Source organism: Peromyscus eremicus, chromosome 4 (genome assembly GCF_949786415.1).
Source record: "Peromyscus eremicus chromosome 4, PerEre_H2_v1, whole genome shotgun sequence".
NCBI lineage: Eukaryota > Metazoa > Chordata > Mammalia > Rodentia > Cricetidae > Peromyscus > Peromyscus eremicus.
The window spans coordinates 62011204-62039004 of NC_081419.1; the positions used below are offsets into that span (position 1 = coordinate 62011204).

The window sequence follows — 27801 nt, forward strand, 5'->3', positions numbered from 1 at the left end:
CACTGTGCAAAGGATGGAGGCAACCAACAGTCCTACCCAGCAATGATACCCATGAATCCCGTCAACGACCAGCCTGGCACGATAACCCTAAGGGTGCAGCAGTGGCACACAGACCTTGGCAGCAACCAACAGCTCTCTCATTGGACTTAAGGCCCAATCAGCTAACGGGAAACCATGTCTGACACTGGAGACCTAGCTAACCACTCAGTGCTAGTGAAGTCATGGCTACTCGAGGAGAATCTAGAACCACTCCTTTACTAACCAGTCTAAGCCCTAACAACAACAGTCTATAAACATTTGTCCTTACACCCACAGGTAAGTGTAGTCTTCACCCCTCACCAAGGGCACTTCTACATGCAGCAGACAGAGACCGCTAAAGAAAACCACAACTAACCAGAATGTAGACTTGTGGAGCCCAGTCCCAATGGATACATCTACAAAACACTCTCACCCTTAAGGTTCAGGGAACATTGAGGAAGCCCGGGCAGAAAGATTTTAAGAGCCAGAGGATCAGGGAGTTTGCTGTGAGATTTTTGTCTCCTAATAATGTCAGAAACTATACCCATAAAGTCTCATCAACGTGAATGCCCATATGTGAGCTGAACAAAGATGATACCGATGGCCATGTCAAAACAGACAGGGAAAGCCCACAGAGCAAAGAACTATAGGCAACTGATAAAGGAGGGGAGCAGGAGAGATGGCCTTCCCCAGGGAAGAGCACACGAATTAGCTGTTCAGGGCCAAGCGGCAGCCCTGAAAACATACATAGGAGTCACATTATACAGACTGAACAGGTTATATTTAGGAACACACACACACACACACACACACACAAACACACACACACACCATGCATGCACGCACGCACGCACGCACGCACGTGCGCGCACACACGCAATAATTTTTTTAAAGGCTATGAATTTGAAGGAGATCAGTGAGAAGATTTGGAGAGAGGAAATGGCAAGGGAAAATGTAATTATATTATAATCTCAGAAGTGAAACTAAAATACAAAAAGAAATAGAATGATGTGGATCAAAGTAACTGGCTATGATGTGTGTGTGTGTTGTCTAGACGGTTCTTAGAGAAGGCTTGTGTGAGCAGACAACCATTTTACAACCATTAGCTGGGGGCTACCAGACGAGCTAGAGTAGGTCAGAGAAGCTGGGATCACTATGATGAGGACCTATCACTCTAGTGAAGTTGGATCAGTGGACAGGACCCTGTTGGTGGACAAGACCCTGTTCCTGGACAGCCTTGCACATGGCAGCAATGAGATCGGGTTATTTGCTTGTGAGCAGAGAGACTTTTAATAGGAAGTGTGGGGATGGTGGGTTTTGGAAAACATCACCCATGGTGGCTTGGGCCTGTGAGGCTGCAGCTGAGAGGGAGAGGGAGCAGGAAGGAATCAGGCTGCCTGGTCTTCCCCCAGCAGACACTTGGAGGCTGGACTGGCTCGTCCCTCTGGGCTCTTCCAGCTCTGGAATCTATAATAATTGTTGGGACATCTGAATGAGGAAGTGCCAGGGAAGCTGTTATCAGGACGGGTTTCACAGGGCAACAGCTTCATCTCTGTCTCTTGGGCCACTTGGCCCTGGGATTGTGGTGTTGCCCCTTTCACCACCTTTTATCTGCCCCACTTGGCCCTGGGGTTGTGTTGTTGCCCCTTTCACCACCTTTTATCTGCCCCACTTGGCCCTGGGGTTGTGGTGTTGCTCCTTTCACCACCTTTTATCTGCCCCACAAGAGCGTTGGCCAAGCCCAGGCAGCAGGCCGTTGATCAGATCCGGACTCCCATCTTTTTATGAGGCTGGGGAGTCCAACTGAGCAGAACTTGATTCTATAAGAGGCTCCTTATGGTTTTTTTTTTTTTTTTATGCTCTGAAGGGACTCTCCCTCTGCCTATTGCCTGCTCTTCTGTCTCTGCCTTCTATTCTAGCAGGTCCTCAGGCTCATTTCCTGGGACATGTGTCTCTGCCACTCCCTCTGCACCAACTGCCCGAGGTTGTTGGTCACCCATGCCACGGGACATATTGCTACACATTTAGCAATGTCAGGCCACATGCATTTATCAGCACAGTTCAGTAGATCAGAGATATGAGCATGGCATGGCTGGGTTTCTGTTTGGGGACTCGTAAGGCTGAAATCCAGACGTTGCTCGACCACATTTCTGAGCTAATGAGGTTGTGGCGGAATTCTGTTTCTTGTGGGTATGGCACTGAGGTTCCCGATTCCTTACTGGCTGCAAGAAGGGGCAAGAAGTTAGGTCCTCAAGACTGCCCACATTCCTTGCCATGGTGTCTTCCACTTTAAAAGCCAGCAATAGGTCCTCTGGGTTGAATATTCTAACACGGGATCTGTAACTTCAGGAAGAGCCCAGGTGCTTTTAAGGGTTCATTTGATTAGGCAGATTCACCCCATATCGGCATTCTTTGTCTTCTGTCCTCCTTACCATATCTCCCTTCCTCTTTCCTCTTGTTTTCTCTCTCTTCCTATCTGGTTTTTCTCCTCTCCTCTCCTGTCCTCTCCTCTCCTCTCCTGTCCTCTCCTCTCCTCTCCTCTCCTGTCCTCTCCTGTCCTCTCCTCTCCTCTCCTGTCCTCTCCTCTCCTCTCCTCTCCTGTCCTCTCCTCTCCTCTCCTCTCCTCTCCTCTCCTGTCCTCTCCTCTCCTCTCCTCTCCTCTCCTCTCCTGTCCTCTCCTCTCCTCTCCTGTCCTCTCCTCTCCTGTCCTCTCCTCTCCTCTCCTGTCCTGTCCTGTCCTCTCCTCTCCTCTCCTCTCCTCTCCTCTCCTCTCCTCTCCTGTCCTCTCCTCTCCTCTCCTCTCCTCTCCTCTCCTCTCCTGTCCTCTCCTCTCCTCTCCTGTCCTCTCCTCTCCTCTCCTGTCCTGTCCTCTCCTCTCCTCTCCTGTCCTCTCCTCTCCTCTCCTCTCCTGTCCTCTCCTCTCCTCTCCTCTCCTGTCCTGTCCTCTCCTCTCCTGTCCTCTCCTCTCCTGTCCAAACCAAAACAGCACACATATGTAACCCCAATGCTGTGCAGGAGAGAGCAAGGTGGAATCAGTTCCTGAGAGCTTTCTGGCCTGCTGGTCTAGCCTACCAGTGAGTGCCAGCTTCAGTTAGAGACCTTGATTCAAAAAATAAGATGGAGCACCCATGTGCACACACGTGCACACATATGTGCATAGGTACATGCATATACTGCACACAAAGATTAAATGAGACAATTATTTCCACACACAGTACTGAAATCTGTACAGTAAATTTTATGATTATGAAGATGGTAGATTGGCCAACCAAGGGGTCCAATTCTGAGGGTGAGTAGTTGGGTGCATGAGAATACCTCCTGTTCATCGAGCTCCTCAGCTCAGTGATTCCAGGTCCATTTTCATCCCTATAACCTGGACACGATAAATGCAGCTGTTTGCTTTCTACTCTAGAACAACTAACCAATCAGAATTTCCCAGAGACGGTCTTATGTGTTTTAAAAACATCTTTAATAAAGTCTCACTTCAGCATATAGATTTTGCACACATAGATTGCAATCCCTGGAGACGTGTAGAATAATAAAAGAAGGAACAGTTACCTTCCTTCTCACTCATGGAGGCCACCAAGGTCGTCAGGCTGGTGTGAATTCTTTCCACATCTAAATATGGTCTCGATGAAAACTCACAGGAAGGAGCTGCCCAAGGTTTCTTCTTGTAAAGCAGTGTTCTCACACTGAATATTTTCTCCTTGCTGGGTGTGATGGTAGCACATGCCTGCAGTTTCAGCACGAGAGAAGCTGAGACAGGAGGATTGCCACAAGTTGGAAGACAGCCTGAGCTATATAGTATCAGGCCAGTCAGGACCACACGGCAAGACAAAAAGCAAAAAACAAAGGGGGAAACAGAGGCAGTGAACAGACAGACAGACAGACACAAACAAAACCCCTCACATGTTTTCCTGTCTGTCTTGCTTTGTTCCCTTCCTGATGGGGCACGCAGCTCTTCAGGCTCAGAGGCACAAGTGTAGCTGTAGGGAATTCTCTAGAACAGATGTGACCCATTTCAGGCACCATCCTATGGGTGGATAGCCCAGTCGTTTTGATGGTACAATCAACCAATAAACAACTTTGTGAAAGTATTCCTACATACAGGTGCTTTTCTATCTAAAACAACAGTCTACAAAGAGGGAAAGTGGTCAAAAGTCAATCTTTAACAGATAATGAGTGTTTCCCCCAATGTCTTAGGTAAAGTGGGAAAATAATGAATTGGGGAAAGCTCCCATGGAGAGTCAGAAATGGAGCCCAGAAATGGAACTCTTAGCTCAGACCAAGAACTCAAGGCTCCCCTCCCCCAGGCGCGTGGTGGCTAAGGAGTAGACTCATCAAAAAGTGAAGAAAGGGCTCTTATCAGCCCACCCTCTCCCTCTGGATGAGGCAAACCCTCCTGTGCCCAGCGGACTTCCTCCAAGGTGTCTATAAAGGTCACTGTGAGATGGGGTGAGGGAGGATCCAGCTTTGCAAATTTGACACGACCCAGGAAGGCCTGTAAGTGTTTTCTCGACTGGGGATGTCCAGCCTCTGGGGAGGCCCCTAACTTCTAGGTTGAGGGCTCTAGTTGGCTGGCAGGGCTTCATGTGGCTTTCAGCTTCTGCTGGAGCTGGTGCGATGAGCATCACTTCTGAGCCACAGGCACACTCTCCTTGTCCGGTGAGGAAAGGAGAGTCCTGTGTGGCTTGGGGCAAGGAACACACGGTTTAAGGGCTGTGCATTCCTAGCAAGGTCGACAATCATTGCTTCTCCATTCACTCCCATTGCAGACTCCGACAAGCTTGTTAATGTACATGAATGGAGAAATAAATAAAGAATTCATTTTACTTGCTGGCTTACAGGAAAGCTAGGCTGAGCGGCTCCTTATGGACTGCTTTATTTTGTTCAGAAAGGACTTCCTGGAGCTGGGGCTGGGCCTCAGTTGGTAGAGTGCCTGCCCAGCATGCACCAAGCCCTGGGTTTAATCCCCAACAAAATATAAACCAGGGGTGATGGTACATGCCTATAATCTCAGTGCTTGGGAAACAGAGGCAGGATAATCAGGAATTCTATGCCATTCTCCGCTACATATTGAGTTCCAGGCTACCTAGGCTGTATGAAACCTTGTCATGAACAAAGCAAAACAGATGAGTTCCTTAGAACCGCAGGGACTGGGCTCAGCCTTAGCTCTTCTGGCTCATCCTAAATTCTTGCCTTCTTTTTCTACACCCTCCTCCCATGGGTCCAAAATGGTCTGGCTGTGGAGTGTGTGTGTGTGTGTGTGTGTGTGTGTGTGTGTGTGTGTGTGTAAAACATCTGTGTTCTCTGTTTCAGGACAAAGCCAAGATGAAATTCCCTCTGCTTCTGGTTCTTCTAGTCGGGGGAGCATCTGCTTTTCATCTGAGTGAGTCATCAGTTCTCTCAGTCTCGCTCTCTCTCTTTTGTTCCTGTGTGGACTAGATGAGGTCTGACTCACATATCCAGTGCCATCACCAACCATTCCCAATTTCAGAATCCCTGTACACTAGAGGTACAGGGATTCTGCAGGACTCCTGAGAACATCTGTTATGCCTATAGCCTTGATTCTGTTCTGGCATTTCCAATTTTGTCCTTTCTACATAATTCTAATGATGTTTCCAGTAATAATGGCTTCTTTTGACTTTGAGTTTACTGAGCATTTTCTCTGCATGTTATGTCCTTTAATCCCCAGAGCACCCCCATGAAGTACCTGGGGTTGTATACCAACTTCACAAACAAAGAAATAAAAGTGGTAGTTGCTGAGTCCAGGACCCTGATCCACAAAGAATGGACTCTAAGCAACTGTGGTTAGCTTTCTTGTCCTCATGTGTGACATGGGGTGTCTCCTCATGGAGATGTGGCTGTAGGTTTTTTTCTTTTCAGGCAGGGTTTTGCACACTGGTGTTCAGGGAGTGGAGCAGGAGATGCCCACAGGTCTAGGGAGACTAGGGGAAGGTGTGAAGAAGGACATTTGAATTTTCTACTTGCCAGGGTCTGACACTTCCGACTTCAAAAGCCCATTGAGAGATGAGAACTTGCCTAGGGATGTGGGGATATCAAGACCGGAAGTAGAAGAGTGTCCTCCTGGGGAGGGGCTAATACCGCCGGAGGAAGAGGAAGGTTCTGAAAGTGAAGACACTCCTGGGGACGAGGGAGCTGTCTCAGGCCAGGATGTGTCCGATGAGGACCTTCAGTGTCCTAAGGAAGAGGACACAGTGAGACTGATGGGCGACTCCGGATGTAAGACCTGTCAGTACCTCCTGGTGAGGAGTCCTCAACCGTTTGACAACGCTCAAGTAAGTGGCCTGTGGCTGAGGCTGAGAGAAGAGACAGACAGGAGACATGTCTCCATTTCCCACAGCATTAATGCTTGCTCTTTTTGTGGGCTGGTGGTGGGGGGATCATCAGAGGATGAAGTTTCAGAGATGCTGGGTGGGGAGAGGGTCTTGTGGAAATGTGCTGTACTTTGCTCTACTGTTTTCCAATGGCTATGGCTGTGGAGGGAGGGGAGAGAGGGCAGGAAGCAAGGACAGAGCGTGGGGGCGGGGAGGACGGGAACAGAGACTCAGAGACCATGACTGTGACCACGGGCACTCCTGGCCAGGGGTGAGGGACTTCCCTTCGTTCTCTTCTGTTTTGTTCTGCAGTCGGTTTGCCGGCGCTGCTACCACGGCAGCCTTGCCTCCATCCACAGCTTCAGAGTTAACTATTATATCCAGTGCTCTGTCAGGAGACTCAACCAGGGTCAAGTCTGGATTGGAGGCAGGATCACAGGCTGGGTAAGAGGGATACCAGAACTAAGTGGGAGCACCTCTTGACCCCATCCAGTATCAACCTTGCTACAGCTTTGTCTGTATTTCCCTTTACTGTCCCCTGAAGAGCTGGGGACAGAAGGCCACTCAGACAAGACACTGAGGTGCCACCAAAGATTTAGAATCAGGTTTGAGGCCAAGTTCCTCCCAGCTTCTCTACCGTTGTGGTCCGGGGGTTGTTCCCTTACCTGTAGGTTGCACATGGTTTTCCCCTGCCTCATTTCTGGCTCATGATCTAAGGATGACCACGTCATAGAGATGAGAATGGGGTGGTGATGATCGCTGTGAGCCAAGAGTTCAGCTTGCCAGCTTATCCACTATGGCCCTGTGGCCAAGGACCTTGGGGGTTAATAGGGATAGTGCTGGCTCTGTCCCTCTCCCTCCCTCCCACTGTATCCCTTTGCCTCCTACCTTCTCTAGGGTCACTGCAAGCGCTTTTCATGGGTTGATGGAAGCTCTTGGGACTTTGCATTTTGGGCTGCTGGCCAGCCTGGCTGTGGTGGTGGCAGATGCGTGACCATGTGTACTCAAGGTGAGGCTGGCTGGAGAAGAATGAAGGGAAGGCCAGGGAGACTCAAGGAAGAATGCCAGGAAGTGAGGCTGGCCACTGAGGGAGCAGCTTTCTGAGTGAAGTGTAGAGTCCGTGGGAACTACAATATTCCTAGTGTCATGTGAGTGTAGACAAAGCTGAAATTCTCCTATTCTCCCTTCACAGGAGGCCAGTGGCATACATCTGCCTGTGCCGAGAGACGTCCCTTCATCTGTTCATATTGAGCTGGTTCCAGCCAGGAGTTCTAATTCATCCTCTCCTGGGTACTGCTTCTCCTTTCCTGCCAGATGTCCCCTTCTTTCGTCCCCTACAATAAAACTGCTTCACTGAAACAGATTCCTTTTCTCCTGTGATCATTCGTGGCTCAGTCTCCTCTTGAGCTTTCTGCTTTCTCATCTCACCCCGCTTCATACCTTTCACGAAGAAGCCATAAAGTCAGCACTCTTCAAGAAATGATGGCGCAGTGGGGTCTATGAAGGGTTTATTCTGATAATAGAGAAATGTGTGCAGGTGGCACTGAAGTGCCCATGGAAGACCCAATTACATAGCTTCTGTGTATCGGGTATTGTCAGGGCCCCGCCAATAGCTTCCAGGCGATTGAAGGTTTGGGTGGACTCTCACCTACTCGGGCTCTTCTTTCCCACTGTATTAGCTGCTGTGACAAAATATCTGACTCAGGAAGACAGAGCTTATTTGGGGCCACAGGTCAAGGGTCTACTATGGTAGGGAAGTCCTGGTAGAGAGACTCAAGGCAGGTGGTTACATTGTATCCATAGTTAGGAAGCAGCGAGATGAATGTCCGTGTGCAGCTAGCTTCTTCCAGACACAACCTAGGATCCAAACCCAGGGAATGGTGGGACTTCACACCTCAATGAACCTGATCAAGATAATCCCTCCCAGGCACCATTTCTCTGTTTTCTATTAAGGTGGCTGGCATTACAGCATGTATTTTATTGGCTGCTTGTCTCTCCCCAGATGAATCCTCTCTTCCTCTAGCAATGTTTCTGCACTTCCCTGAATTAACTATAGGATGTGTACTCAAATCCTTGTCTCAGGCTCTGCTTTGGAGAGAGCCCAATATTGAACTCTTTATTATGAGTCAGACTCTCAGTGAGGTCTGGGAATCTAAGACATAGTGTGTGTGTGGTTTGCGTTTGTGTATGTGTGTGCATGTGTATGTGTGTGTGTGTGTGTGTGTGTGTGTGTGTGTGTGTGAGAGAGAGAGAGAGAGAGAGAGAGAGAGAGAGAGAGAGAGAGAGAGAGAGAGTGAGCGAGCATGAACATGTGCTAGTTGCTACCAATGATTGAGTACTCACCTGCTGTGGCAAATGCCTTGCATAGATCACACTTTGCCATCCATCATCATTATCTCTGCCATGCAGAAGCAGTCTCAGAGAAGTCATACATGGATGAAAGACTTGCTCAAGACAGCACATCTGGATGTTCCCAAAGCTGAGATTTGACTTTCTTAGCTCCAAAGCCTGCTCCTTTAGCCATTGTTTCCATGCTTGGAAGTTTTGACTGATTTCCTTCACTCTTAACTCCCTCTTGGGGCATAAAACTCAACCTATCTGGAGGCAAAGAAGCCCAGTTAAAGATGGGGAAGGACGGCTTTAATATTACCAGGGAGATAAGCAGGACAAAAGGGCTCAATGGCCTGAGCCCTTTTCTTCCAGGAATTTCCCAACTCTATATGGGTCCAGGGTCCTGGGGAAGCAAAAGAAGACCTCAGAGTTTTTGAGTGACTCAGAGAAGAGGGTCTATTTGTTCAAGGTTAGTTACTCTGTAAGCTGAAAAAGAGACAGAGCCCCATTTTGGTCCATGCAACCACTGTGCCATGCCAGCTGTTGATTTTATATATGGTGAGACCACTGTGCCATGCCAGCTGTTAATTTTATATATGGTGAGACCACTGTGTCACGCCAGTTGTTGATTTTATATATGGTAATCTTCGGAAATTCTGTGCGTTTGGCTCCATGGTGGGTGCTATGAGGATATAGCTGAGAAAGAACTGTCACCACTCATGGAGGCCATCTTCTGCTGTGGGACAGCACTGCTGTTCTTGTTTTAATATTAATAATAAAGATGATGAGGGGCTGGGACCATAACTCCGTGGTAGAGTAGCTGCCCGGCGCATGTGAAGTCCTGAGTCGGGATTCCAGCACTGCCATAAAAGAACGAGTGAATGAACGCATGAATAAGACAAGATACTCCCCACCACCATTTGCTAGCATCTACTACATTCAGAACTCCAGGCTGAGAGTTAGGTAGATTTTTTTTTTGTCTTGTTTCTCTTAGCGGGTTTTGTGGTACCTGCTCCATGGGAGTCTCTTTAAAGGATGCCAAGGAGGAAGCTCCAGGGTACTTTACCATGCTAAGTAGTGGCCTGTACTTGCTCAGGAGGCTTAACTCCTCCACACTGCTTTGACCTTGTGATTTCCTTCCTTATCATGCTGATGGTGAGAATCACCCTTTTGGTAAAATGGTAAACTGGAGTTTTAGGACAAGATGAATATCTAGAAATCCACATGAAAGGTGACTATATTATTCATACATAAAACCATATTTTTTAAGTAAAGTGGGTCTAGGAATGTAGCATGGTTGGTAGAGTGCTTGTCCAGCATGCATGAAGCCCTGGGTTCTATCTCCAACACCACATAAAACAGGAGTGGAGGCATGCATTTGTAATCCTATTACTTGGGAGGTGGAGGCAGAAGGATCAGAAGTTCAAGATCATCATCATCTACATGGTGAGGTCAGCCTGGGCTACATGAGACCCTGTTTCAAAAAAAAAAGTCCATTAAATAAATAAAATAAGTAGACTGGCCTTGTATCCCAAGAGATAGCTTGTGTGAGCATTCTTCCTTTTTGGCAAGATGCTGACTGAGCTCTCTGCAGCAGAGATCAACCCTTTCGATGGAACGCCCAGAGTGCTGCAGCATGCAAAGCACAGGGTAGACACTCAGCCTCCTAAGCAAGTACAGAGCATCACCCATTCACTGACAAGGACCATGGGAAGCTCGAAGGGCCTTATCTCACAACGACACCCCAGCTCCACACACCAGACAAGTCTCTGACAGCTCTGCCCTGGCTGGTTTCTTTAGAGGAAGATCTTGTCACTGTCCTCAGTTTGGGATTTTATTACATATCATGCTGCTAGCTTCTCATCATGATTAAACTCATTGTTTGGATGAAACAGGGTACAACTGAGCCTTGGAACGAAACGCCAATTTGAACATAAATGAAAACAGTGATACCGAGACTTGGAAGCATTGGTACCATTGGCTAGATTGTCAGGGTAACACATTTGGAAGGAAACAAGGACTTGTGAGCTGTGAGAACTGGAACAATCATTCACCTCTATTAGTTTTTTTTTTTTTTCAGTAAATTTGTGAAGTTAAGGTGGTTAATACCCAATTTGTAGGATAATTTTTTAGGATTACATATGGAAGCAATAGTTGTCAAAAACCTTGTGGAAACATAGTGCCTGGTCTGGAGCAAACCTTCAAAAACATTACTTCTGTTTTTCAACTACAGAGGAGTCTCTATGGCCATCGACAAAATTACTGAAGCTTTTGGAATGGCTTTTTTTTTCTTCAGGATTTGTGTGCAAGGAAAACAGGATCCATGTGAATGAATGAATGGGGTTGGAGAAGACAGAGGTCCAAGAGAGGAAGACCAAGGTGGGGTGCATAAAACCCTGGGTTTAGGCTGGTCTCTGACTTGCCATGGGATCTTGGACAACTCCTTTAAGCACTTGGAGATTTGTAGAAAGATAATGCGTGCCAGGCTTATGGTGGTGCTGGCTCATGAGAAGAGCAACCCCTGGGACTCATCCCAGACATCCAGTGAAATGTCACCTCTGTCGTGGGCCCCAGGGTGAAGGGGAGCAATAGGGAAGGGTATCTATGTTTCTCCTTTTCTCACTGGAGCAATCTCAAACTTGAAACTTATAGACCAAGTTTTGGGGCTACTGGAATTGACCAACCTTCCCACTGTCAGGTAGATAAGCAAACAGTCTGGTCTGTTGGGTGGAGAGATAAGGGCCAAGACCGTTACTATGAAATCAGGCCAGGAGATGGCCTCTCAGTTTCTTCTCCAATTACAGGTCCCTTGGGAGAGCAGAGGAAGTCAAGGCATTCAGACCATCTTGCCCTCTAAGTGACCCGTATCTGCTTCTTTGGAGGTGTGGGCCAGTATATAGATAACAAGTGTGCACTGTCCAACAGAACGCCTCCCAATTACATCAACCTCACTTCCAACAATCCACAAGCTCTTGGCAGGAAGATGTGGCAAAGCTAGGGCTATAAACTCACTGTGTTCTCTTTAGGCAACAGTGAATGAACTGGAGCTTGGCTGTTCAAATAAAATTAGTCATTGTGAATATATTTGTATGCAATTTGATTTTAAGAATGTTTGCATTAAAATATTACTTATATTTAATATTGAATTTGTTTAGTATCTTCTTAAATTTGTGGTCTGAGATGAGTGTCTCATTGCTTGATCCTAGTCCTAACCCTGTTAGTGTCAGAGGGCTGGTGGGAGGTAGACAGTGAGGGTGGGGAGGGCAAGGTGGTCTACAGATTGACCGGAAGACTTAACATGAGAATTTTCATCCCAGTTCTTTGCCAGCCCTGGAGGTACATCTAGAGGTTGGATGAAATGATATAGTCCAGGCTGGTGATCTCTAAATGATCCAGAGGGCATCAGGAGATCAAATGTGTGGAAATGGTTTCGATTGTTGCCTTCTGGGTGTATGTGTGATGTCAGACATCTCATGAATACAGATAAATGGTGCTATTAAACTTTAGATAATGCGTAGAGCAGCCCCCACAACTAATACATGGTCTATGTATTAAGAAGATAAACGTTGAGAAACTTGATGCAGGTCCGTAGTACAGAAGAAACAGTATATATATTGAAGATGAGAACTAGAAAGGGCCTAGTTTGTGAACAGGGAAGGATGGAGGGAGGGAGAAAGGAGGGAGGGCAGAGGAAGGTAGGGAGGGAGGAAGGGAGAGAGAGAGAGAATGTGAGAATGTTTAGGACTTAGAAATCCCTGCTCCTTGACTTCTTATGAGTCTTAGTTAGGGTTTTTATTGCTATGATGGAACACCATAACCAAAAGCAACATGGGAGAAGAAAGTGCACACTTCCATATAAGTGTAGCTTTGCGCCTTTTCCTGGAACTCACTTTGGTAGCCCAGGCTGGCCTCGAACTCACAGAGATCTGCCTGGCTCTGCCTCCTGAGTGCTGGGATTAAAGGCGTGCGCCACCACCGCCCAGCTATTTTTGTTTGTTAGTTTTGTTTTGTTTTTTTTCGAGACAGGGTTTCTCTGTGTAGTTCTGGTGCCCTTCCTGGATCTCACTCTGTAGACCAGGCTGTCAGCCTGCTTTCTTATAGAACCTAGGACCATCAGCCCAGAGGTGGCAGCACCCACAATAGGCTGGGCCCTTCCCCATCAATCATTAATCAAGAAAATGCTCTAAGGCTTGACTGCAGCCTGATCTTATGGGAACATTTGTCAGTTGAAGTTCCCTTACCTCAGATGACTCTAGCTTTTGTCAGGTTAACATAAAAACTAGCCAGGGAACCAGGAAAGCTCAGTGAGCTTTACTTCTGTGAATCCTATTGTTTATGTCTGTGAAGCAGGGAAACCCTATGGTCTCAGTGGAGATGGATGAAGGTGGGACCAGGGGTGTGCTGTTTATGAAGCACCCCTTGTGGATGCTCAGGCTCTCCTCCTCTCATCCTCCTTCCCTTCACAGTCCCTAGCTGCTCCCCAGGATTTGCACATCACTTCGTAGAACCTTGGAAGGTTGCTTCTGAATTACAGGATATCATTCAGGCTGGACACTTTCGGGCCATTAATACTAATTACATCTGGTTGGTAGGCATGGCATTACACATACCTCTTAAATAAACTGGTGCACATGGGCTTTGACTTAGGGCAGCAGGCCCCAGAGGGCAGGGCTCTGCTGTGTTAACAGAGAGCAGGGGCTAGGGTGTCAAAACTGAACAAATTATTATCAGCTCCATTATCCCCAAGCCTGGCCTGAAGCAATCACCCTGGCCCCTTCCACTTCCCCCAAAACCCAGTATAAGGTCTGATTGTGCAACAGTTGCTGTAGCCACTGAGAGTGGGGACCACAGACTCTCATAAGGTGAGTGCTGTGCTGGGCCAGGGTCAGGGAGGAAACAGGAGGACACTAGCACCCAAACATCTGGGGAGCCTGTTTCTAGGATCACCACAACTACTGTCTTTGCCTCTTCTTTTCCCACATAAGTGAAGTCAGCTCTGGCTGGGGGCCGACCTGTCCCTGCAGGTCTGGAATCTGGGTAGAAGAATGCGGTCCTAGGAAACAGTCATGAAGATCTTAAGAGGGCACTTTTGCAGCTCAGTTGCCCATCTCTAACTCCTGTTTCCGACTTTCCAGCTCAGGGTCTGTCTATCAGAGGAGGAGGAGGAAAAGGAGGAAGAGGAGGTTCTCTGGCCTTCCCTTTAATCAGGTAATTAAACGAGTATCATGTCATGTGCCAGAAGCTGTGCTGGACACAAAAAGGACAGTTCTGAGGACAAAGGCAGAACTGCCTCTACTACATGATCAAGGAGATATGAAGCAGGCCCTGGCCCTGTCTCTTCTCCTTCTGGGGACAGTTTCTGCTTTGCATCTGGGTAAGTCCTTCCCTTTCATTCTCTTCCTCCTTTTCCCTCTCTCCCACCCTTTTGGTCATTGTTGCTGTTATCACAGGGCTAGGGTCACAGTGTGTTCTTTTTGGGTTGCTCACACATCTCTGGTTAGATATCTCCCAGACCCAGAACTGGCTCCTTCAGGAGGAAACAAACAAAAACAAAAACAAAGCATCTATATAATAGGATGAAGGGCCAGTGATCATTCCAGGCTTTTCTCACAAGGTCTTCCTACCCATATACATACCTATGGTGTCAGCCAGCATTCAGGCTGTTGTCCCTCTATGAGTCTGGTGTAAGACATCTCTTTTTACCCAACCTAGAGGAGTTCCTCACTAGTGTGTGGCTCCAGATTAGGACCCAGGAAATCTCTAGTGGATAGTTGGAGCTGTCTGAGGTGCTGGAGGAAGAGAGCTTCTCACGTGATGGCAGGTTACCTCTTCTTCCTAGAGGCCACTCACCCCCATCTGGAGGACCCAAAGAGAGAGCCAGACCTGTGGAAGGGTGCAGATGGTTCAAGGGAGCAGGGAGGAGATTTGGCTCTGACCCAAGAGACAATGCAGACAGGGAGAGGAGGCTGAGGGTTCTGAACATCAAGACATCTTTGAAGATGAGGAGTCCAACCCAGATGCCTTAGACAAGCACTCAACATGCCCCAGGGAAGAGGACACAGCTCATTTGCAGGGAGCTCCTGGGTGCAAGAGCTGCCACTACGTGCTGGTTAGGACTCCCAAGACTTTTGATAAGGCTCAGGTAAGTAATAGGAAGACATCATGAAAAGGTCAAGGGGAGGGAAAAGGACTGGGTTAAAAATTCTGTTCTCTATTTATTTAGACTAGTGTTTCTCAAAGCTGCAGAATTGCCTGGAGGTCTTGTTAAAATATAGGATTTGTAGCTCCATCTTCACAGTCTTTGAATCAAGAGGCTTAAGGGGTGCATTGCTCTAAGGACTGTAACAAAGTCGTAGGGAATGGAGATCATCTTGGTCTGAGGACTGCACTTTTAGAATCACTGACTTGTGTACAAACACTTTGGTGACAGGGATACTTGTGTTTCATGGAAGAGGAGGTGGAATAGGTGTAAGAGCCAGAGGTTGAGGGTAAGATTGGGGTGAAGTGGTGTCTACTGGAAATGACAGAACTGTTGCATTCATGAGCCCACAACAGCTGTGGTTGCCTGCACAAGACCTGCAGAAGATCAAGCCAGTCACCATTCCATCATGGATGTGCAGGGGTCCACAAGCACCATCCTTAGATGAGGAGTTATTGTCATTGATGGCTACTAAGAGAAAGTCAATTTCCTTTAGGGGTGTGGCCACTGGTAGGTTGAGTATGGTCATGCATGTATGGACAGCATTAATTAGTCTCTTTGGGTCATATGTTTACTAAAAGAGGATATGAGGTTGGAAAGAGGATGTGTATGTGATTCAGGAGGAGCTAGAGTAGGGAGCGGGGAGAGGAATACGATCAAAACACATTGTATGTGTGTATGAGAATCTCAGAATAAATAAAATACTGTGTTAAAACCATATAGATCATTAAAAACAACTCCTATAAGTGGGGAGATTCAAAGTGACAGACTAACCCTTCTGTACCTCACTCAATACTTCTGTGTGGCCCACTCTGGGATGTGTGTTTGTTTGTATGTGTGTGTGTGTGTCTCTGTGTGTGTGTGTCTGTGTCTGTGTGTGTGCATGTACATGCTAACTAGGAAATGTCAAGATTTGACAACTGCACTGAAATGAATTTTAAAGGAGCAATCTTACCTCTAACAAGAAAAAAAAAAAAAAAAGAACGCCCTGCGTTAAATACTGCCTTCTTTCATTGACCATTAATTGTTTTCTTCACCTTTCAGAGACCAGGCTCTTCCAAATGAAGATATATGGTTGCCCCTTAGTCTCCATGGGACGTTGGTCCCAGGACCCTCCCAGTAGACACTAATATCTATGTTCAAGGTGCTTATGTAAAAATGGCATAGTGTTTGCATATAATCCTTGTACATTCTCCTGTATTTTAAATGTTTATGCTTATTATTTATTGTGTGTTCATGTGGGGGTGCACACACTATGACATATACATGTAGGTCAGAAGACAACTTCCAGGAGTTGATTTTCTCTTTCCTCCATGTGTGACCTGGGATCAAACTCATTTATCTACTCACTGAGCTATCTCATCACCCCCTCTTGTATTCTTTAAACCATTCTCTAGATTATTTGTAATACTGAAATGTAAATTCATGAGAATAGTTTTTATACTTTATTATTTGGGGACTAATGTCAAAGGAAAGAGTATTGTTCAGTGTAAATATAACTAAAAATACACATTTTTAGGGGCTGAGGAGATGGCTTCGTGGGTAAAGTGAGCTTGTTTTGAAAGCATGAAGACTTGAGTTGAAATCTCCAGCACCCATGGAGAAATCTGGATATTGCAGTGCATGCCTGTAACCTTAGCACTAGGGGGCAGAGACAGGTAGATCCTGAGTGCTCACTGGCCAGGCAGCCTATCTCAAGCAACAAGCTCTGGTTCAATGAGAGACCCTGTCTCAAGGCAGTAAGGCAGATAGATAGTGAGTGATAGAGGACACCCAACCTGATGCTCTACACTGGCTTCTGCAGGTGTGCATCCACACTCTTACAGGCATACATTACTCCCAGAGCCCCACATACAAACACACAAAAGATATTTTCAATGTATGGTTGGTTGAATATGTGGGCAAGAAACCCACAGCTTTGGAGGGCTGACTGTATGGTACTGCTGTTTTTTAACTGTAGTGCAGGTCAGAGGAGATTATACATTTGAATTGCCATGTGAAACAGTCTCTAAATGGTAGCTATAATTATTATTAGGATTATTATTTCTTGCAAGGATGTCCTGACCACTGATAAAGAAGCAAAATAGAGGCTTAACGGAAGCAAGTGGATTCCTTATAATGAATCTGAATAATTGTAGGGATCTTTCTTGGTGATTCAGGATCTTGAGGCAAAAGAGAGTGAATTCTCTATCCCATCTCTCCCCTCTACAGCATGTCTGCAGGAGATGCTACCGAGGCAATCTTGCATCCATCCATAGCTACAGTTTCAACTACCAAATCCAATGCTTCGCCAGAAGATCAATCAGTCCCGCATCTGGATTGGAGGCATCCTTAAGGGCTGGGTAAGTTCAGACCCAACTCAGTATAGAAAGTTTTGATTGTCTTGAGGGATCATTTGCTGGCTCACAGTTAAGGTGTCCTTTAAATGATGGGCAATGGGATGCTGTAGTTGCCCTGTACTGTCTTGGGAGAATTGATTGCCCATACCTCTCACTAATTTCATATTCAATGACTTCAGGCTTGTAGCTCAAAATTAGCTACGGTAAATTTACACCAAGAAAATTGACAATTGTTATCAGCTAGTTAGCTGTCACTGTGACAAAATGCTTAAGAGAATCAATTTATAAGGAAGAAAGGCTTATTTTGACATATATGTTCAGAGGCTTCAGTTTACACTCACTTGAAGGTGTTGGTTTGGACTTGACACACAGGATGTCATGGTGGGAGTGTGTGGCAGAAGACGACTATTTACTTCTGGTGACAGAGAAGCAAAGAAGAATGAAAGGGTTCAGGGTCCTAGCATTCTCTTCAAGAGCATGCCCCAGATGACTTAACTGTCTCTAAGTAAACTCGACCTCTTAAATGTTCTACCACCTCCCAATTTTTTTTTTTTTTTTTGGTTTTTCGAGACAGGGTTTCTCTGTGTAGCTTTGAGCCTTTCCTGGAACTCACTTGGTAGCCCAGGCTGGCCTCGAACTCACAGAGATCCACCTGGCTCTGCCTCCCGAGTGCTGGGATTAAAGGCGTGCACCACCACCGCCCGGCCCACCTCCCAATTTTATCACGAGTTGGGAATACAGTCTTTAACACATGGTCTTTGGGGGGACACTTCAGATAAAAATTAGTACATGTTATATAAGGGTTCCTTCTTACTTCTCTCTCACCCTTCCCTAGGTTTGGTGTGTGTGTGTGTGTGTGTGTGTGTGTGTGTGTGTGTGTGTGTGTGTGTGTTTTCTGTGTATACCTGAATGTGGAGACCATAGGCCAACCTCAGGTGTCATTCCTTAGGAGCCACCTAGCTTATTTTTTAAGACAGAGTCTCTCACTGGGACCTAGGCTCTCTGATCAGCTACACTGGCTGACTATGAACCCCAAAGGAATCCATTTATCTTTGGTAACTAACACTGATATTCCAAGTGTGAACCAGCAGCCTGGACATTTAATGTAAGTGCTAGAGATTGAACTCAGGCAAGCCCTTTACCAGCTGAGCCATCTCTCCAGTCCTCAGAGCTGGGTTTTTGAGACAAGTGATCACACAAAACTGAAGTGACAGACAGATTCCAGGAGATTGACTCCGGGCTCATCCCAGTTGTTTACTATGTGAGGAGCAACCTCAGATCCTTGGTTTTTCTTCAGCTGTAAAACAGGGATCTCCATCCCTAGAGGTAATCCCAAGATAGTGGATGAATGAATTATACTTAGTACTAGAGGACTAGTCCATGGGCCATCATCCATCAGTATCACCTGGTAGCTTGTTAGAGCCGCAGAATAATGGGCCTCATGCCTGAACTCCTGAATCCGAGCCTGCATGTTAATAAGATCAGCACGGTTGGGGAAATCTGCCCTGTACGGTGTCTGGGAGCAATGGTTATTCTCCATCACATCCCCTGCAAACCCTGAGAGATGGGTGGTGAGAGCATTCGGCCTCTTTCCAGGCAGTGAGAGGAGGTCAGCCAGGGCGTGGATCTTCCTGCCTTCTTTGGTTCTCTGATCCACTTTCTTTCTTCTCTAGTTCTTCTGGAAGAAGTTCTGCTGAACTGATGGGAGCTGTTGGGATTTTGGATACTGGGCCCCAGGGCAGCCTGGGAATGGGGGAGGACACTGTGTGACTCTAGGCACCACAGGTGAGAGGTGTAGGCTCCAGACAAAGGAGATGCATTGATAAAGTAGAATTTTAGTTGCTGTTTCTTTGAGCTACCTGGACACACCTCTTCAAATCTACTCACTCCATATGGAGAACTCAAACTTGGTCTGTGGGGAGGGCTGAGGTGTAAAGACTTCTCAGGGCAAGTCCAGATGATGGGATACCTTGTAGATGGAGTAGGTGGGAGCCCTTTACCTCCTCTGCTACCAGGTTAACAAACTTGAATGACTTAAGGGGTCAGCAAGACCAGCAGATGCGAATGGAAGATGTGGATGTAGGAACTGGTGATGGCTGAGACAAGATGCTAGCTTCCAGCTGCAGATGTGGGGAACAGCATACATGGCAGATGTGCAGCACTTTAGTATAGTGGCTGAATGCATGCTAGAGCAAGAGGGCTGTGATTTGCATGCCACCTTTGCTACCTACCAGCTATGATATAGCAAATTGTTGCCACAAATCTCTTCCTCCAAAGATGATGATCACTATGGAAGGGGGTAGAAAGGTACCTGACGAGGGAGGGGTGGAGCTCAGTGCTGACCCCAGTCAGTTTATATCATTGTGTTCTCTGCTGCAGGGGGCCATTGGTGAAGAGCTTCCTACAATCGCTGCCTGCCTTTCATCTGCTCCTTCTAAGTTGGAGGTAGGACTCTACCTTCGAACCTCCTGCCTTCACAGCCTTGGCTGTTGGCGTCCCATCATTTGGCATTCAGTTCTGTCCCCTGCCTCTCCTGGTCAAAAAGTCAAGCTTTCAACTGCATCACCTAAGTCTTGTTTCTTTCCTTTGTGGAACTCGCTCTGTAAACCAGGCTGGCCTCGAACTCATAGAGATCTGCCTGTCTCTGCCTCCTGAGTGCTGGGATTAAAGGCGTGTGCCACCAAGCCCAAAAAGTCTTGTTTCTTCATTGCCCTTTCTCAGAGACCCCTGTTTGTTGGGGAAATCCTAGAAGTGAAAGACGGTGGGACTAGGCAGCCTGATGCGGGTGGGGAGCAGTGACAGAGCTTGGGGCATTGTGTGGTGGCAGTACCAAGTCACTCGGAAGCTGAGCAATGCTCTCTGCAGTCTTTTCTTCACTGGCTCTCATTCCACCTTTCTAGCCAGTGAGAGGAGAGCAGAGAAGAGCCATCTGCTGGGGAGCTGGTCCTGCTTTTGCTTGGTCTTATTATGAGGTGGGGGGTTGAGTGGCTTTCCAAATGGAAGAGAAGGGGCTTACTCAAGAGCTGGTATGCAATACTGAGATTGAAAGTGGGGGACACCCTGAGGGGTGAAAACCCTCTTTTATAGAAGTCTGTTCCTCTAGTGCTATGCTTTTTGGCATCCAGCAATGATTCCATTTCCCATTCTCTCAGCCTCCTCCTGGGTGTTTCAAGAGAGAGGCGGCCCTCTCCTCCATTATCACCTACTCTTTCTGTAGAGAGGCTACAATTTTGAAGGGATCTATCCTACACTCACAAGCCCAAGGCAAGAGACTGGCAAGAGCTTAGATCCCACCCTTAGTTCTATTATCTTGGGCCTCAGCATTCCTTCACATCACTTTTTCAGACCTGGGGAGATGGAGGGAATATCATTTTTACCTTTAACTTTAAGCCAGCTAGGACACTGGGCTAGAAGGATTTCACAAAAAGAATTTAGAGTAGACAGAACAAGAGGTTCACAGTTGAGACTGGGTATTAAAGAGTATAGAGAAAACCTCAAATTGTGTGTGTCCGTATGCTCATGGTGAGAGAATTTCTGTACATGCACTTGCAAATGTGGGATATCCAAAATACAAATATATACTAGTATCCCCCCCCCACTCTCTCTAAGGCTACTGGATTTGAGGGAATAGAACAGGGATGGGGCACAGTCCTAGACAGTGGATTGGGGAGAAACAGTATAGCTAAGTCCTTTGAACATGGAGGTCTTTGAACATGGATGAGTAGGACCTGACACCCATGGCACCTCACTGATGGAGGATGCCCAGGGTCTGTCTTGGTAAAGGGATCGTTGGCTCAGCTCCTAATCATGGCAAAGAATCCTGTCAAGGGGTGGAGCTGCCGAAGAGTGGGGGCCCATGGAGGTCCCTGCATCGAACACTGCAGTAAGTGGACTCTTGACTCAATGCTTCTAGAGAAAGTGGGATTGTTGCAGGGGGTGGGATGATGAGCAGTAACGAGGACATTTCGGGGTACACCAAGCTCCTGATGCAGTCACTCGCTCCCTTTCTCGCCACCTCCTCTCCTTCCCTGACAGAGAATGGTGTCTAACCAAGGAGCCCAACACCCTGATGGCCAGAGCCACAGGCAGAGGTGTGTGTGTGTGGGGGGACAAGCTCCTTCTCGACTAAAGCCTCCTTAGAGCACGCCTAGCTAGTAAAATGTTCCTCAAGTCTCTGGCACTGTTTCTGAGGATCACACTGTGCCCTTATGTAACAATTGTGCTGGCTGTTTACGGCCTCTCACTCTTGCTTAGCTCTTGACTAAAAGGCAAGTAATCTTGAGAGAAGACAGTCTCCAGAACCTTATCAATTACTATCCCCAGGAGACTGACTGGTAACTTGCTGAGAACAAGGTGTTGTGAGAAGGAACACAGAAAGGAAGGGTATGGAATGTCAGGGTATGGCGGGGATCTGGTGGGAGGGAAGGGAAACAGACTGCTGTGTCCACTGCGTTCGCTTTCTAGAGACTCAGGAGGACAGCCTTGGCATCTCTTCAGACAGTTGGCTCTGTAACTTGTTCCCGCTTCTGGCTAGTGCAGGCCTGGGCACCAGATGATTCTTAGAATTCTCCAGCTCTATTTCCCTGCCCCTGGGAGACTGTGTGCCTCATCCTGCCTAGCTACTTCGCTTAGATCTCACCAGTTACTGCAGCAGGATCTTGCTTAGTTAGCCCAGGTAACAGATATAAACAAAAGGCGAGTCAACAAATTTCCTGACTTTCCCCCAATAGATACACACAGAAGTCAACATCTCACACTCCAGCATCACAAATCTCTGGGTTCACGTCACTTCTGCTTCCATTCCTTCATTTCACTCAGCCTCAGTTTCTTTTGTAAAATGGAGATTGAGTTAGGCAATGCCTGTCATCCATTTAGCCCACAGCTTGCCAATGGTGAACCACTCCACAATGGAATGACAGCTTGTATGCTGAGCAAGGTAGCCTGGAGAGTGAACACAGCTTCCAGCTCTAGTTCCAAGAACTGTCTATTTGTTTTTCTACCAAATTAATAACAAACCACAGAAACCTCCCCAGGTGTGGTCAGGGCCCGTGTGACCATGTCGGTGACGGCGCTGAGTAAATCACAGTGTATCAGATACAAGCTGACTGTTGTAATTTCTATTAGCCTACATCTAATAGCACACAAAAGTGGACTTGATTCAGACAAAGGGGAGTAGAGAATGGGGCTTACACACTTACTGGAAGGTCCAGAAGAGGCTCAGGCACCTGGGGGAGGATTATCCTAGTCTGGGTACAGTTCCCTTCCAGGACACAGTGTCTCCATCTCCTCCTAGGAAGCATCTTTGTGAACTCTGCCTTAGCTCAAAGGGGGCCTGGGGGCCTCCTTATTGGAGGATGTGCTGTTTCCTTTACTGATGTCTGTGCTGGAGAGATGAAGCCTGGCCAGGTCTACTGGACACTACCCAGGAGCTGATGCTGGTGCTAGGGAGACATATCCCATCGCCCATCATGATGGGGGCTGTGAGTAGCAGATGGAGGGCAGGAACGATGGACCTGGTGAGAGGACTCTTACCCCTTCTCCCCCTGGGTGGAGATCATTGGGGTTGGGTCTGTTCAAGCACTCCTGTAGAAGCCTTCCCAAAGTACTGCTACACTACCCCTTCCCCCACATCTCTCTGTACCTTCTGGTGAGGGGCCAGCCCTCTGTCTACATGCATGCTCATCTCTGCTAAGACCTCATCACCATGCCCATGTTCCCAGAGGAGACTGGCCTTGACACTAATGAAACTTATGCCTCAGGCCCACTCATTTGCATGAACCTCTCTGATACCTAATCCTGTATTCTTTTTAAAGAGGTGCCCCCAGCTGGATGATGACACTTGCCTGTAAATCCCAATCCTGGGGAAAGGGTGAGGGAGGAGGACTGTAAAGTTGAGGTCAGCCAGGGATACATAGCAACGTCTTTTCATCAAAAGCAACCAAACAAAAAAAAAAAAACCAAACCAAAAAAGCCTTTCAAGTTGCTTCCTCCCCAAACCTTGATTCTGTCCTTGAGCTTCTGAGATTTAGAGCTTCCTCTCCCTCTCCTTTTTTCTTTAAAAGATAGAGACAAGATGGACTTGACTTCTGTTCAATAGTGTCCTTCTCTGAGCACAGGACACCTCACTATGGCACAAGGGAAGCCGTTTTCCATTTCTGGCCTTAGTGTTGATCAGTCAGCAAGAGGGTTGGACATGAAGGTTCCTGAGGCCCTTTACCCTATTAGGATCACATGGAACAGGCCTGGCTGACCTAGCTGAATGCGCACAGGGTATTGGATTTCCCTGTGCCTCCCAACTTCTTTTTTGAGACAGTTTCATGGGACCCAGGCTGGCCTCAAACTTAACTATGTTGCCACAATGAACTTGAACTTTTGACACGCCTCCCCCCTTCCCCCACTGCTGTCTCTACCTCCTGAGTGCTGGGATTACAGGTGTGCCCCACCATACCTGGTTTCTACAGTGCTGGAGGTTGGCCCTAGGCTTTCTTTACACATGCTAGACAAACACTGTATCTACTCAGCTACATCCCTAGCCACTAAGTGAGGCTTTTCCAACAATGCTTAAACAAGGACAGCTGATGTCCTGGGGCATGATGCTAGGTTTAGAAATCACTTCTCACCTGTCATGTGTGTGTGTGTGTGTGTGTGTGTGTGTGTGTGTGTGTGTGTGTGTGTGTGTATCTTCTATCTGGATTCTGGAGTGAGGGTCCAGATGTGTGAGGGCCTATCTGGAGAATAAAGGTCTACTCCTCAGCTTGGGCTTGAGATATGGGGTGAAGTGAGGAAAAATTCACCAACAGACATACCTTCTATTTCCTTCTGAAGCTGGACTTGGCCAAGTCAGAAATGAGAGTTTATACTCCATCTCACTGGGCTCCCCTAAAGTAGGGCCTGCATTGCCGAGAAAGCTCACTGGTGATCTAGTCACCGGAAAGGCAGGGAAAGGCAACGGACACAAAGGAACCACATGTAGGGAGTTCACTCTTCCCTCACGGATGTGGGCAAAGGAGTTAGACCTGGGTATAAATCTCACTTTCTGGTCACGTGGACTGGGGCAAATGACTCAGTCTCCCTGAGCCTTTGCTTCTCTTCAAAAACAAACAAACAAACAAAAACCCAGAAATATGCCCTATAGGATTATTTTAAGGCCTCAATGAGATAATGTGTATGGAAGTGCCTGGTACTTGGTTGGCCCTATGGGTGTAACCATAGCAACCATTTTCTCTCTCCTTTGGAAAGGGATGGATACTGCTGTCCTAGGACCCTGGGAAGCAGATGGGAGGCATGCAAGGGGTAAAGGCAAGATTCAGGTCTTAGCAGGAAGCATTACCTGTCTGCTGAACAGTAAGGACCTAGATACCTGGCTGTGGTCTTTGGGATGAGCAGCAGAAATGAGAGCCCCTCTCTCCCCCATCCCACCCCCATCTGCCCAGACAGGGTGGCCTGTTGGAGAGTCTGCAGCCTAAGGGTGAGCATGGGACCCTGGGGAGGGGCCCTAGTGGCCGATGGAGTAGGCCCCCGAGTCTGTGGACTGCTTTTCCACGGTGGCCTGGTCACCGGGGAACACCGGGTTGGTGGAGGCAGTACCCTTCAGTGTTGTCTCATTCACCTGCAAGCAGAAGAGTTGGCATCGTCATGTTTGACACTGGGCAGCATCTTCCAGTGTGACCCGTTTGACAAATTCAGCAGCTGGGGTGGGGTGGGGTTGCCTGGTCATTGGGGGAGGTAGAGTAAGTCTCCAAGAACCCAGGACTTTGCATGCGCTCCAAGGGGAAACTGTAACCCAGGCCATCTCCAGGCAGGCTCCGTTCTGCCCCGGGAGTGGACAAGTGACAGTGAGTGGTGGACATGTTGACAATGACCCACAGAACTCTTCCCTCCCGATTGTTTTCTCGTAAGGGAAGGGCTGGTGTCTTTGTGCATGCTAGGTAAGCAACAGACCCCTGAGCTACACCCAGCCCTAAATCCCCGAAGAGTCCATTCTTGGCCCAGCGCTCTCTTGGACCCCACACACTAATGGAGGCCCATTGAACTTCCATTCAGAACACCCTGGACAGTAAGCCATCGAGGGCCCAGCAGCCCGCTTTGCTCTGCTTCCCCAACTCACCTCCTCAAACTTCCTGGCTTTGTAGTGATCGGCCCCTTTGAGGAAATTGAGCAGAATGATGTCACAGAGAACAGTCCCCTGGAGGGAGAGCAGCAGTACAGGTTCAAACAGCGGCTCTGGGATGGGCAGGGCTCCAGCGGCCCCTGTGCTGCCCAGTTCGTGGCCTGAGATGGGCAGGGCTCCAGCGGCCCCTGTGCTGCCCAGCTCGTGGCCAGGACTACCTTCAGCACACAGGTGGCCGAAGCATTGTGAGGAGAGGGGCCAGAAGGGGTTGAGTCTTCCAGAGAGACGACTGTACAGCTCTTCTCAGAAAATTCCCAGAGGCTCTTCGGGATCCTCTATGGCCCACCTCTCTAGCTACTGAGAAATGCCCTTGGCTCACAAGCACAGGGAGTGTGAAGGAAGAAGCAGAGGGAGGTAGGGGAGGAGTCCCTGGGAGTGAGCCTTTGTCCCCACCTTGCCTGGTGGCTCTGTTTTCCTCACTAAGGTATCCTAGGACTGTGGAAACATGGAGTCTCTCCCTCCCTTCATGGTGAGAGGCAGGAATTTCTTATAAGACAGAATCACCTGAAAACAGGGATGCAGTCTCTGGAGGCCATGAGCCTTGGGAGGTAATGACGGGAGATGCCCAAACCAGGGCTACTTAGCAGCAGGTGTTGGAGCCCAGAGGAGGGCTTACCCTGAGCTGTTTGATAGTACCATGCCTGGCTTGGCCCCACCCTGACTGCCCTGTAAGAGGCTGGAAAGACTGAACTTACCACTCCCACAGAAGTGAAGGCGGCCACAGAGCTGATGATGGTAGGGATGATGTTGAACTTGCCAGCCTGTATGTATAAAGAGCAAAGCATGAAGACAGAGGGTTGAACGGAGAAGGGGTGAGGGCTGAGGTTAAACTTGGGCTCCTGTTACAGAGGCTGTGGAGCCTGAAGAGTTTTTAGTGGGTCAAACGGTTCCACCCTACATAGCATAGGGAGCTGATGGGAGATGCGGCCAGTTGGCCAGTTGAAGACTCCCCTCCCCTGAGAGCCTCTTCAAGGCCCAAGTGCAGGAATTGGACCCCCACCTCATCTGCTGGATCCCAGGACTCACGTTCCCATACACCAGCACATCAAAGCGGATGCCAAAAGCCTTCAGGAGTGTGCGGTACTCGCTGCCATTCTCCATCTTGTAGTATTTGGCAAACCTGGAGGCCAGAGGGGAAACGGGGTCTGCCTATGAATTCTCCTGCCTGAACTCTTAGGGCTCTTTAGAGCTCAACAGTCATTATCGAGCAGTTGATGGTGGGTTAAGATGCCTGCTACCATTCTTCCTGCATTGATAAGGAGACTTCAACAACAGAATCTGGGGCTATACCTAGAACCTACAGAATCAACATCGTTGTTGGTGAGAACTAAGCCTCTCCTCTTAAAATAATCTCGACACAAGGTTTGTGTGTGTGTGTGTGTGTGTGTGTGTGTGCGCGTGCGTGCCCATGAGTGTGAATGTAATGGCCTATGCATGTGCGTAGCTTGAGGTCAACATCAGATGTCCTCTTTGACTGCTTTGCACCTCATCTTTGAGACAGTGTTTCTCACTAAACCTGGAGCTCACCAGTTGGCTGGACGGGCTGGTTAATGAGACCCTGGAAACCGCTCACCTCCACCCTCTCAGCACTGGGATTACAGTCATGTGGCTTTTAAAAGTGTGAGTGCTGGGCATGGAACTCAGGCCCTTATGCTTGGGCACCAAGTACTCTACCCACTGAGCCATCTCTGAAAACCTCTCTCCCCGTTTTGAGCTTTGTTTATGACAGCTTGAACTACAGCTGACCACAACTGGCCCCAGGCTTCTTAGTTCTACTTGCTTGGGTATCTTAGCGCCCAACTTTAACCTACCTGGTCTCAAAGCCTGACTCCTATAACTATGTACATGTCATTTAACCTGAGACTCAGTGGCTGCATCTTGAGTGGCAACAATAAAACAGTCCTGCTCTACAGGGTTGCCATGAGAACTGAGAACACATGGCAGTGTTGTAGAACAGTCCTGGGCACAGGAAACATACACTGGCATTGGCCATTGTTATTTGCTGAAGAAATATGTTTTATATTGTAACTGAGAAAAGCGTTTCCTGCTCCCTCACCTCATTCTACCCTTGCCTCCATCCCATGGCAGAGGAAATGATTTTCATATTTTCCGAGGCTCTGCAAGGTTAAATGACGCACCCAGGATTTCCCATTGGAAACTCAGCATTAGATCTGCCCAAGTCCTTTGCTTTGTCTTTTGCCCCTCAGCTTTGGCTTCTAGATGCCTTGTGTTATGCTGGGGGGCTCATAGGAGTGATCACATTTCATTCTTCCCACAGACTCAGTGGTGCCCACGCAGAAGGGTGAAGTTCACACCCTAATTTGCAGATGCCTATGGCGGGGAGGGGAACTGCCTGTGGCTTCGAAGCTCGTAAGTGCTAGGCTTGGGATTGGAATTGCCGTTGGG

General features: G+C 47.9%; 3 protein-coding genes across 3 annotated transcripts in view; 2 read left to right on the forward strand and 1 right to left on the reverse strand.

Annotated features, from left to right (window-relative positions):
- Positions 1-5349: 5349 nt before the first annotated feature.
- On the forward strand, positions 5350-7679 carry Prg2 (proteoglycan 2, pro eosinophil major basic protein). The gene is made up of 5 exons (XM_059259227.1): positions 5350-5407; positions 6013-6317; positions 6669-6800; positions 7254-7365; positions 7549-7679. The coding sequence occupies exons 1-5, from the start codon at positions 5350-5352 to the stop codon at positions 7605-7607; spliced, it is 666 nt and encodes a 221-aa protein (XP_059115210.1). The 3' UTR covers positions 7608-7679.
- A 6321-nt stretch (positions 7680-14000) lies between these two features.
- Prg3 (proteoglycan 3, pro eosinophil major basic protein 2) lies at positions 14001-19663 on the forward strand. The gene is given in 7 exon segments (XM_059259228.1): positions 14001-14061; positions 14527-14641; positions 14643-14829; positions 17098-17167; positions 17170-17228; positions 18899-19010; positions 19605-19663. Coding segments are annotated over 7 exon segments (663 nt in total).
- A 3507-nt stretch (positions 19664-23170) lies between these two features.
- The window catches only part of P2rx3 (purinergic receptor P2X 3), a 35052-nt gene continuing 30421 nt past the window's right edge, over positions 23171-27801 (reverse strand). Inside the window, exons 9-12 of the mRNA XM_059259229.1 lie at positions 26422-26515; positions 26091-26156; positions 25333-25410; positions 23171-24834 (exon numbers count right to left, since the gene is read on the reverse strand). Of these exons, the coding sequence (XP_059115212.1) occupies positions 24721-24834; positions 25333-25410; positions 26091-26156; positions 26422-26515 (352 nt within the window). The 3' untranslated portion in view covers positions 23171-24720. The remainder of the gene's footprint in view (positions 24835-25332; positions 25411-26090; positions 26157-26421; positions 26516-27801) is intronic.

What these genes read in the sequence shown, in the direction of transcription:
- Prg2 (XM_059259227.1), top strand. Translation starts at nt 5,350, where the DNA reads ATGAAATTCCCTCTGCTTCTGGTTCTTCTAGTCGGGGGAGCATCTGCT. An exon ending in AGCATCTGCTTTTCATCTGA is followed by an intron (nt 5,408 to 6,012) that starts GTGAGTCATCAG and finishes TCTACTTGCCAG; the next exon opens with GGTCTGACACTTCCGACTTC. An exon ending in AACCGTTTGACAACGCTCAA is followed by an intron (nt 6,318 to 6,668) that starts GTAAGTGGCCTG and finishes TTTGTTCTGCAG; the next exon opens with TCGGTTTGCCGGCGCTGCTA.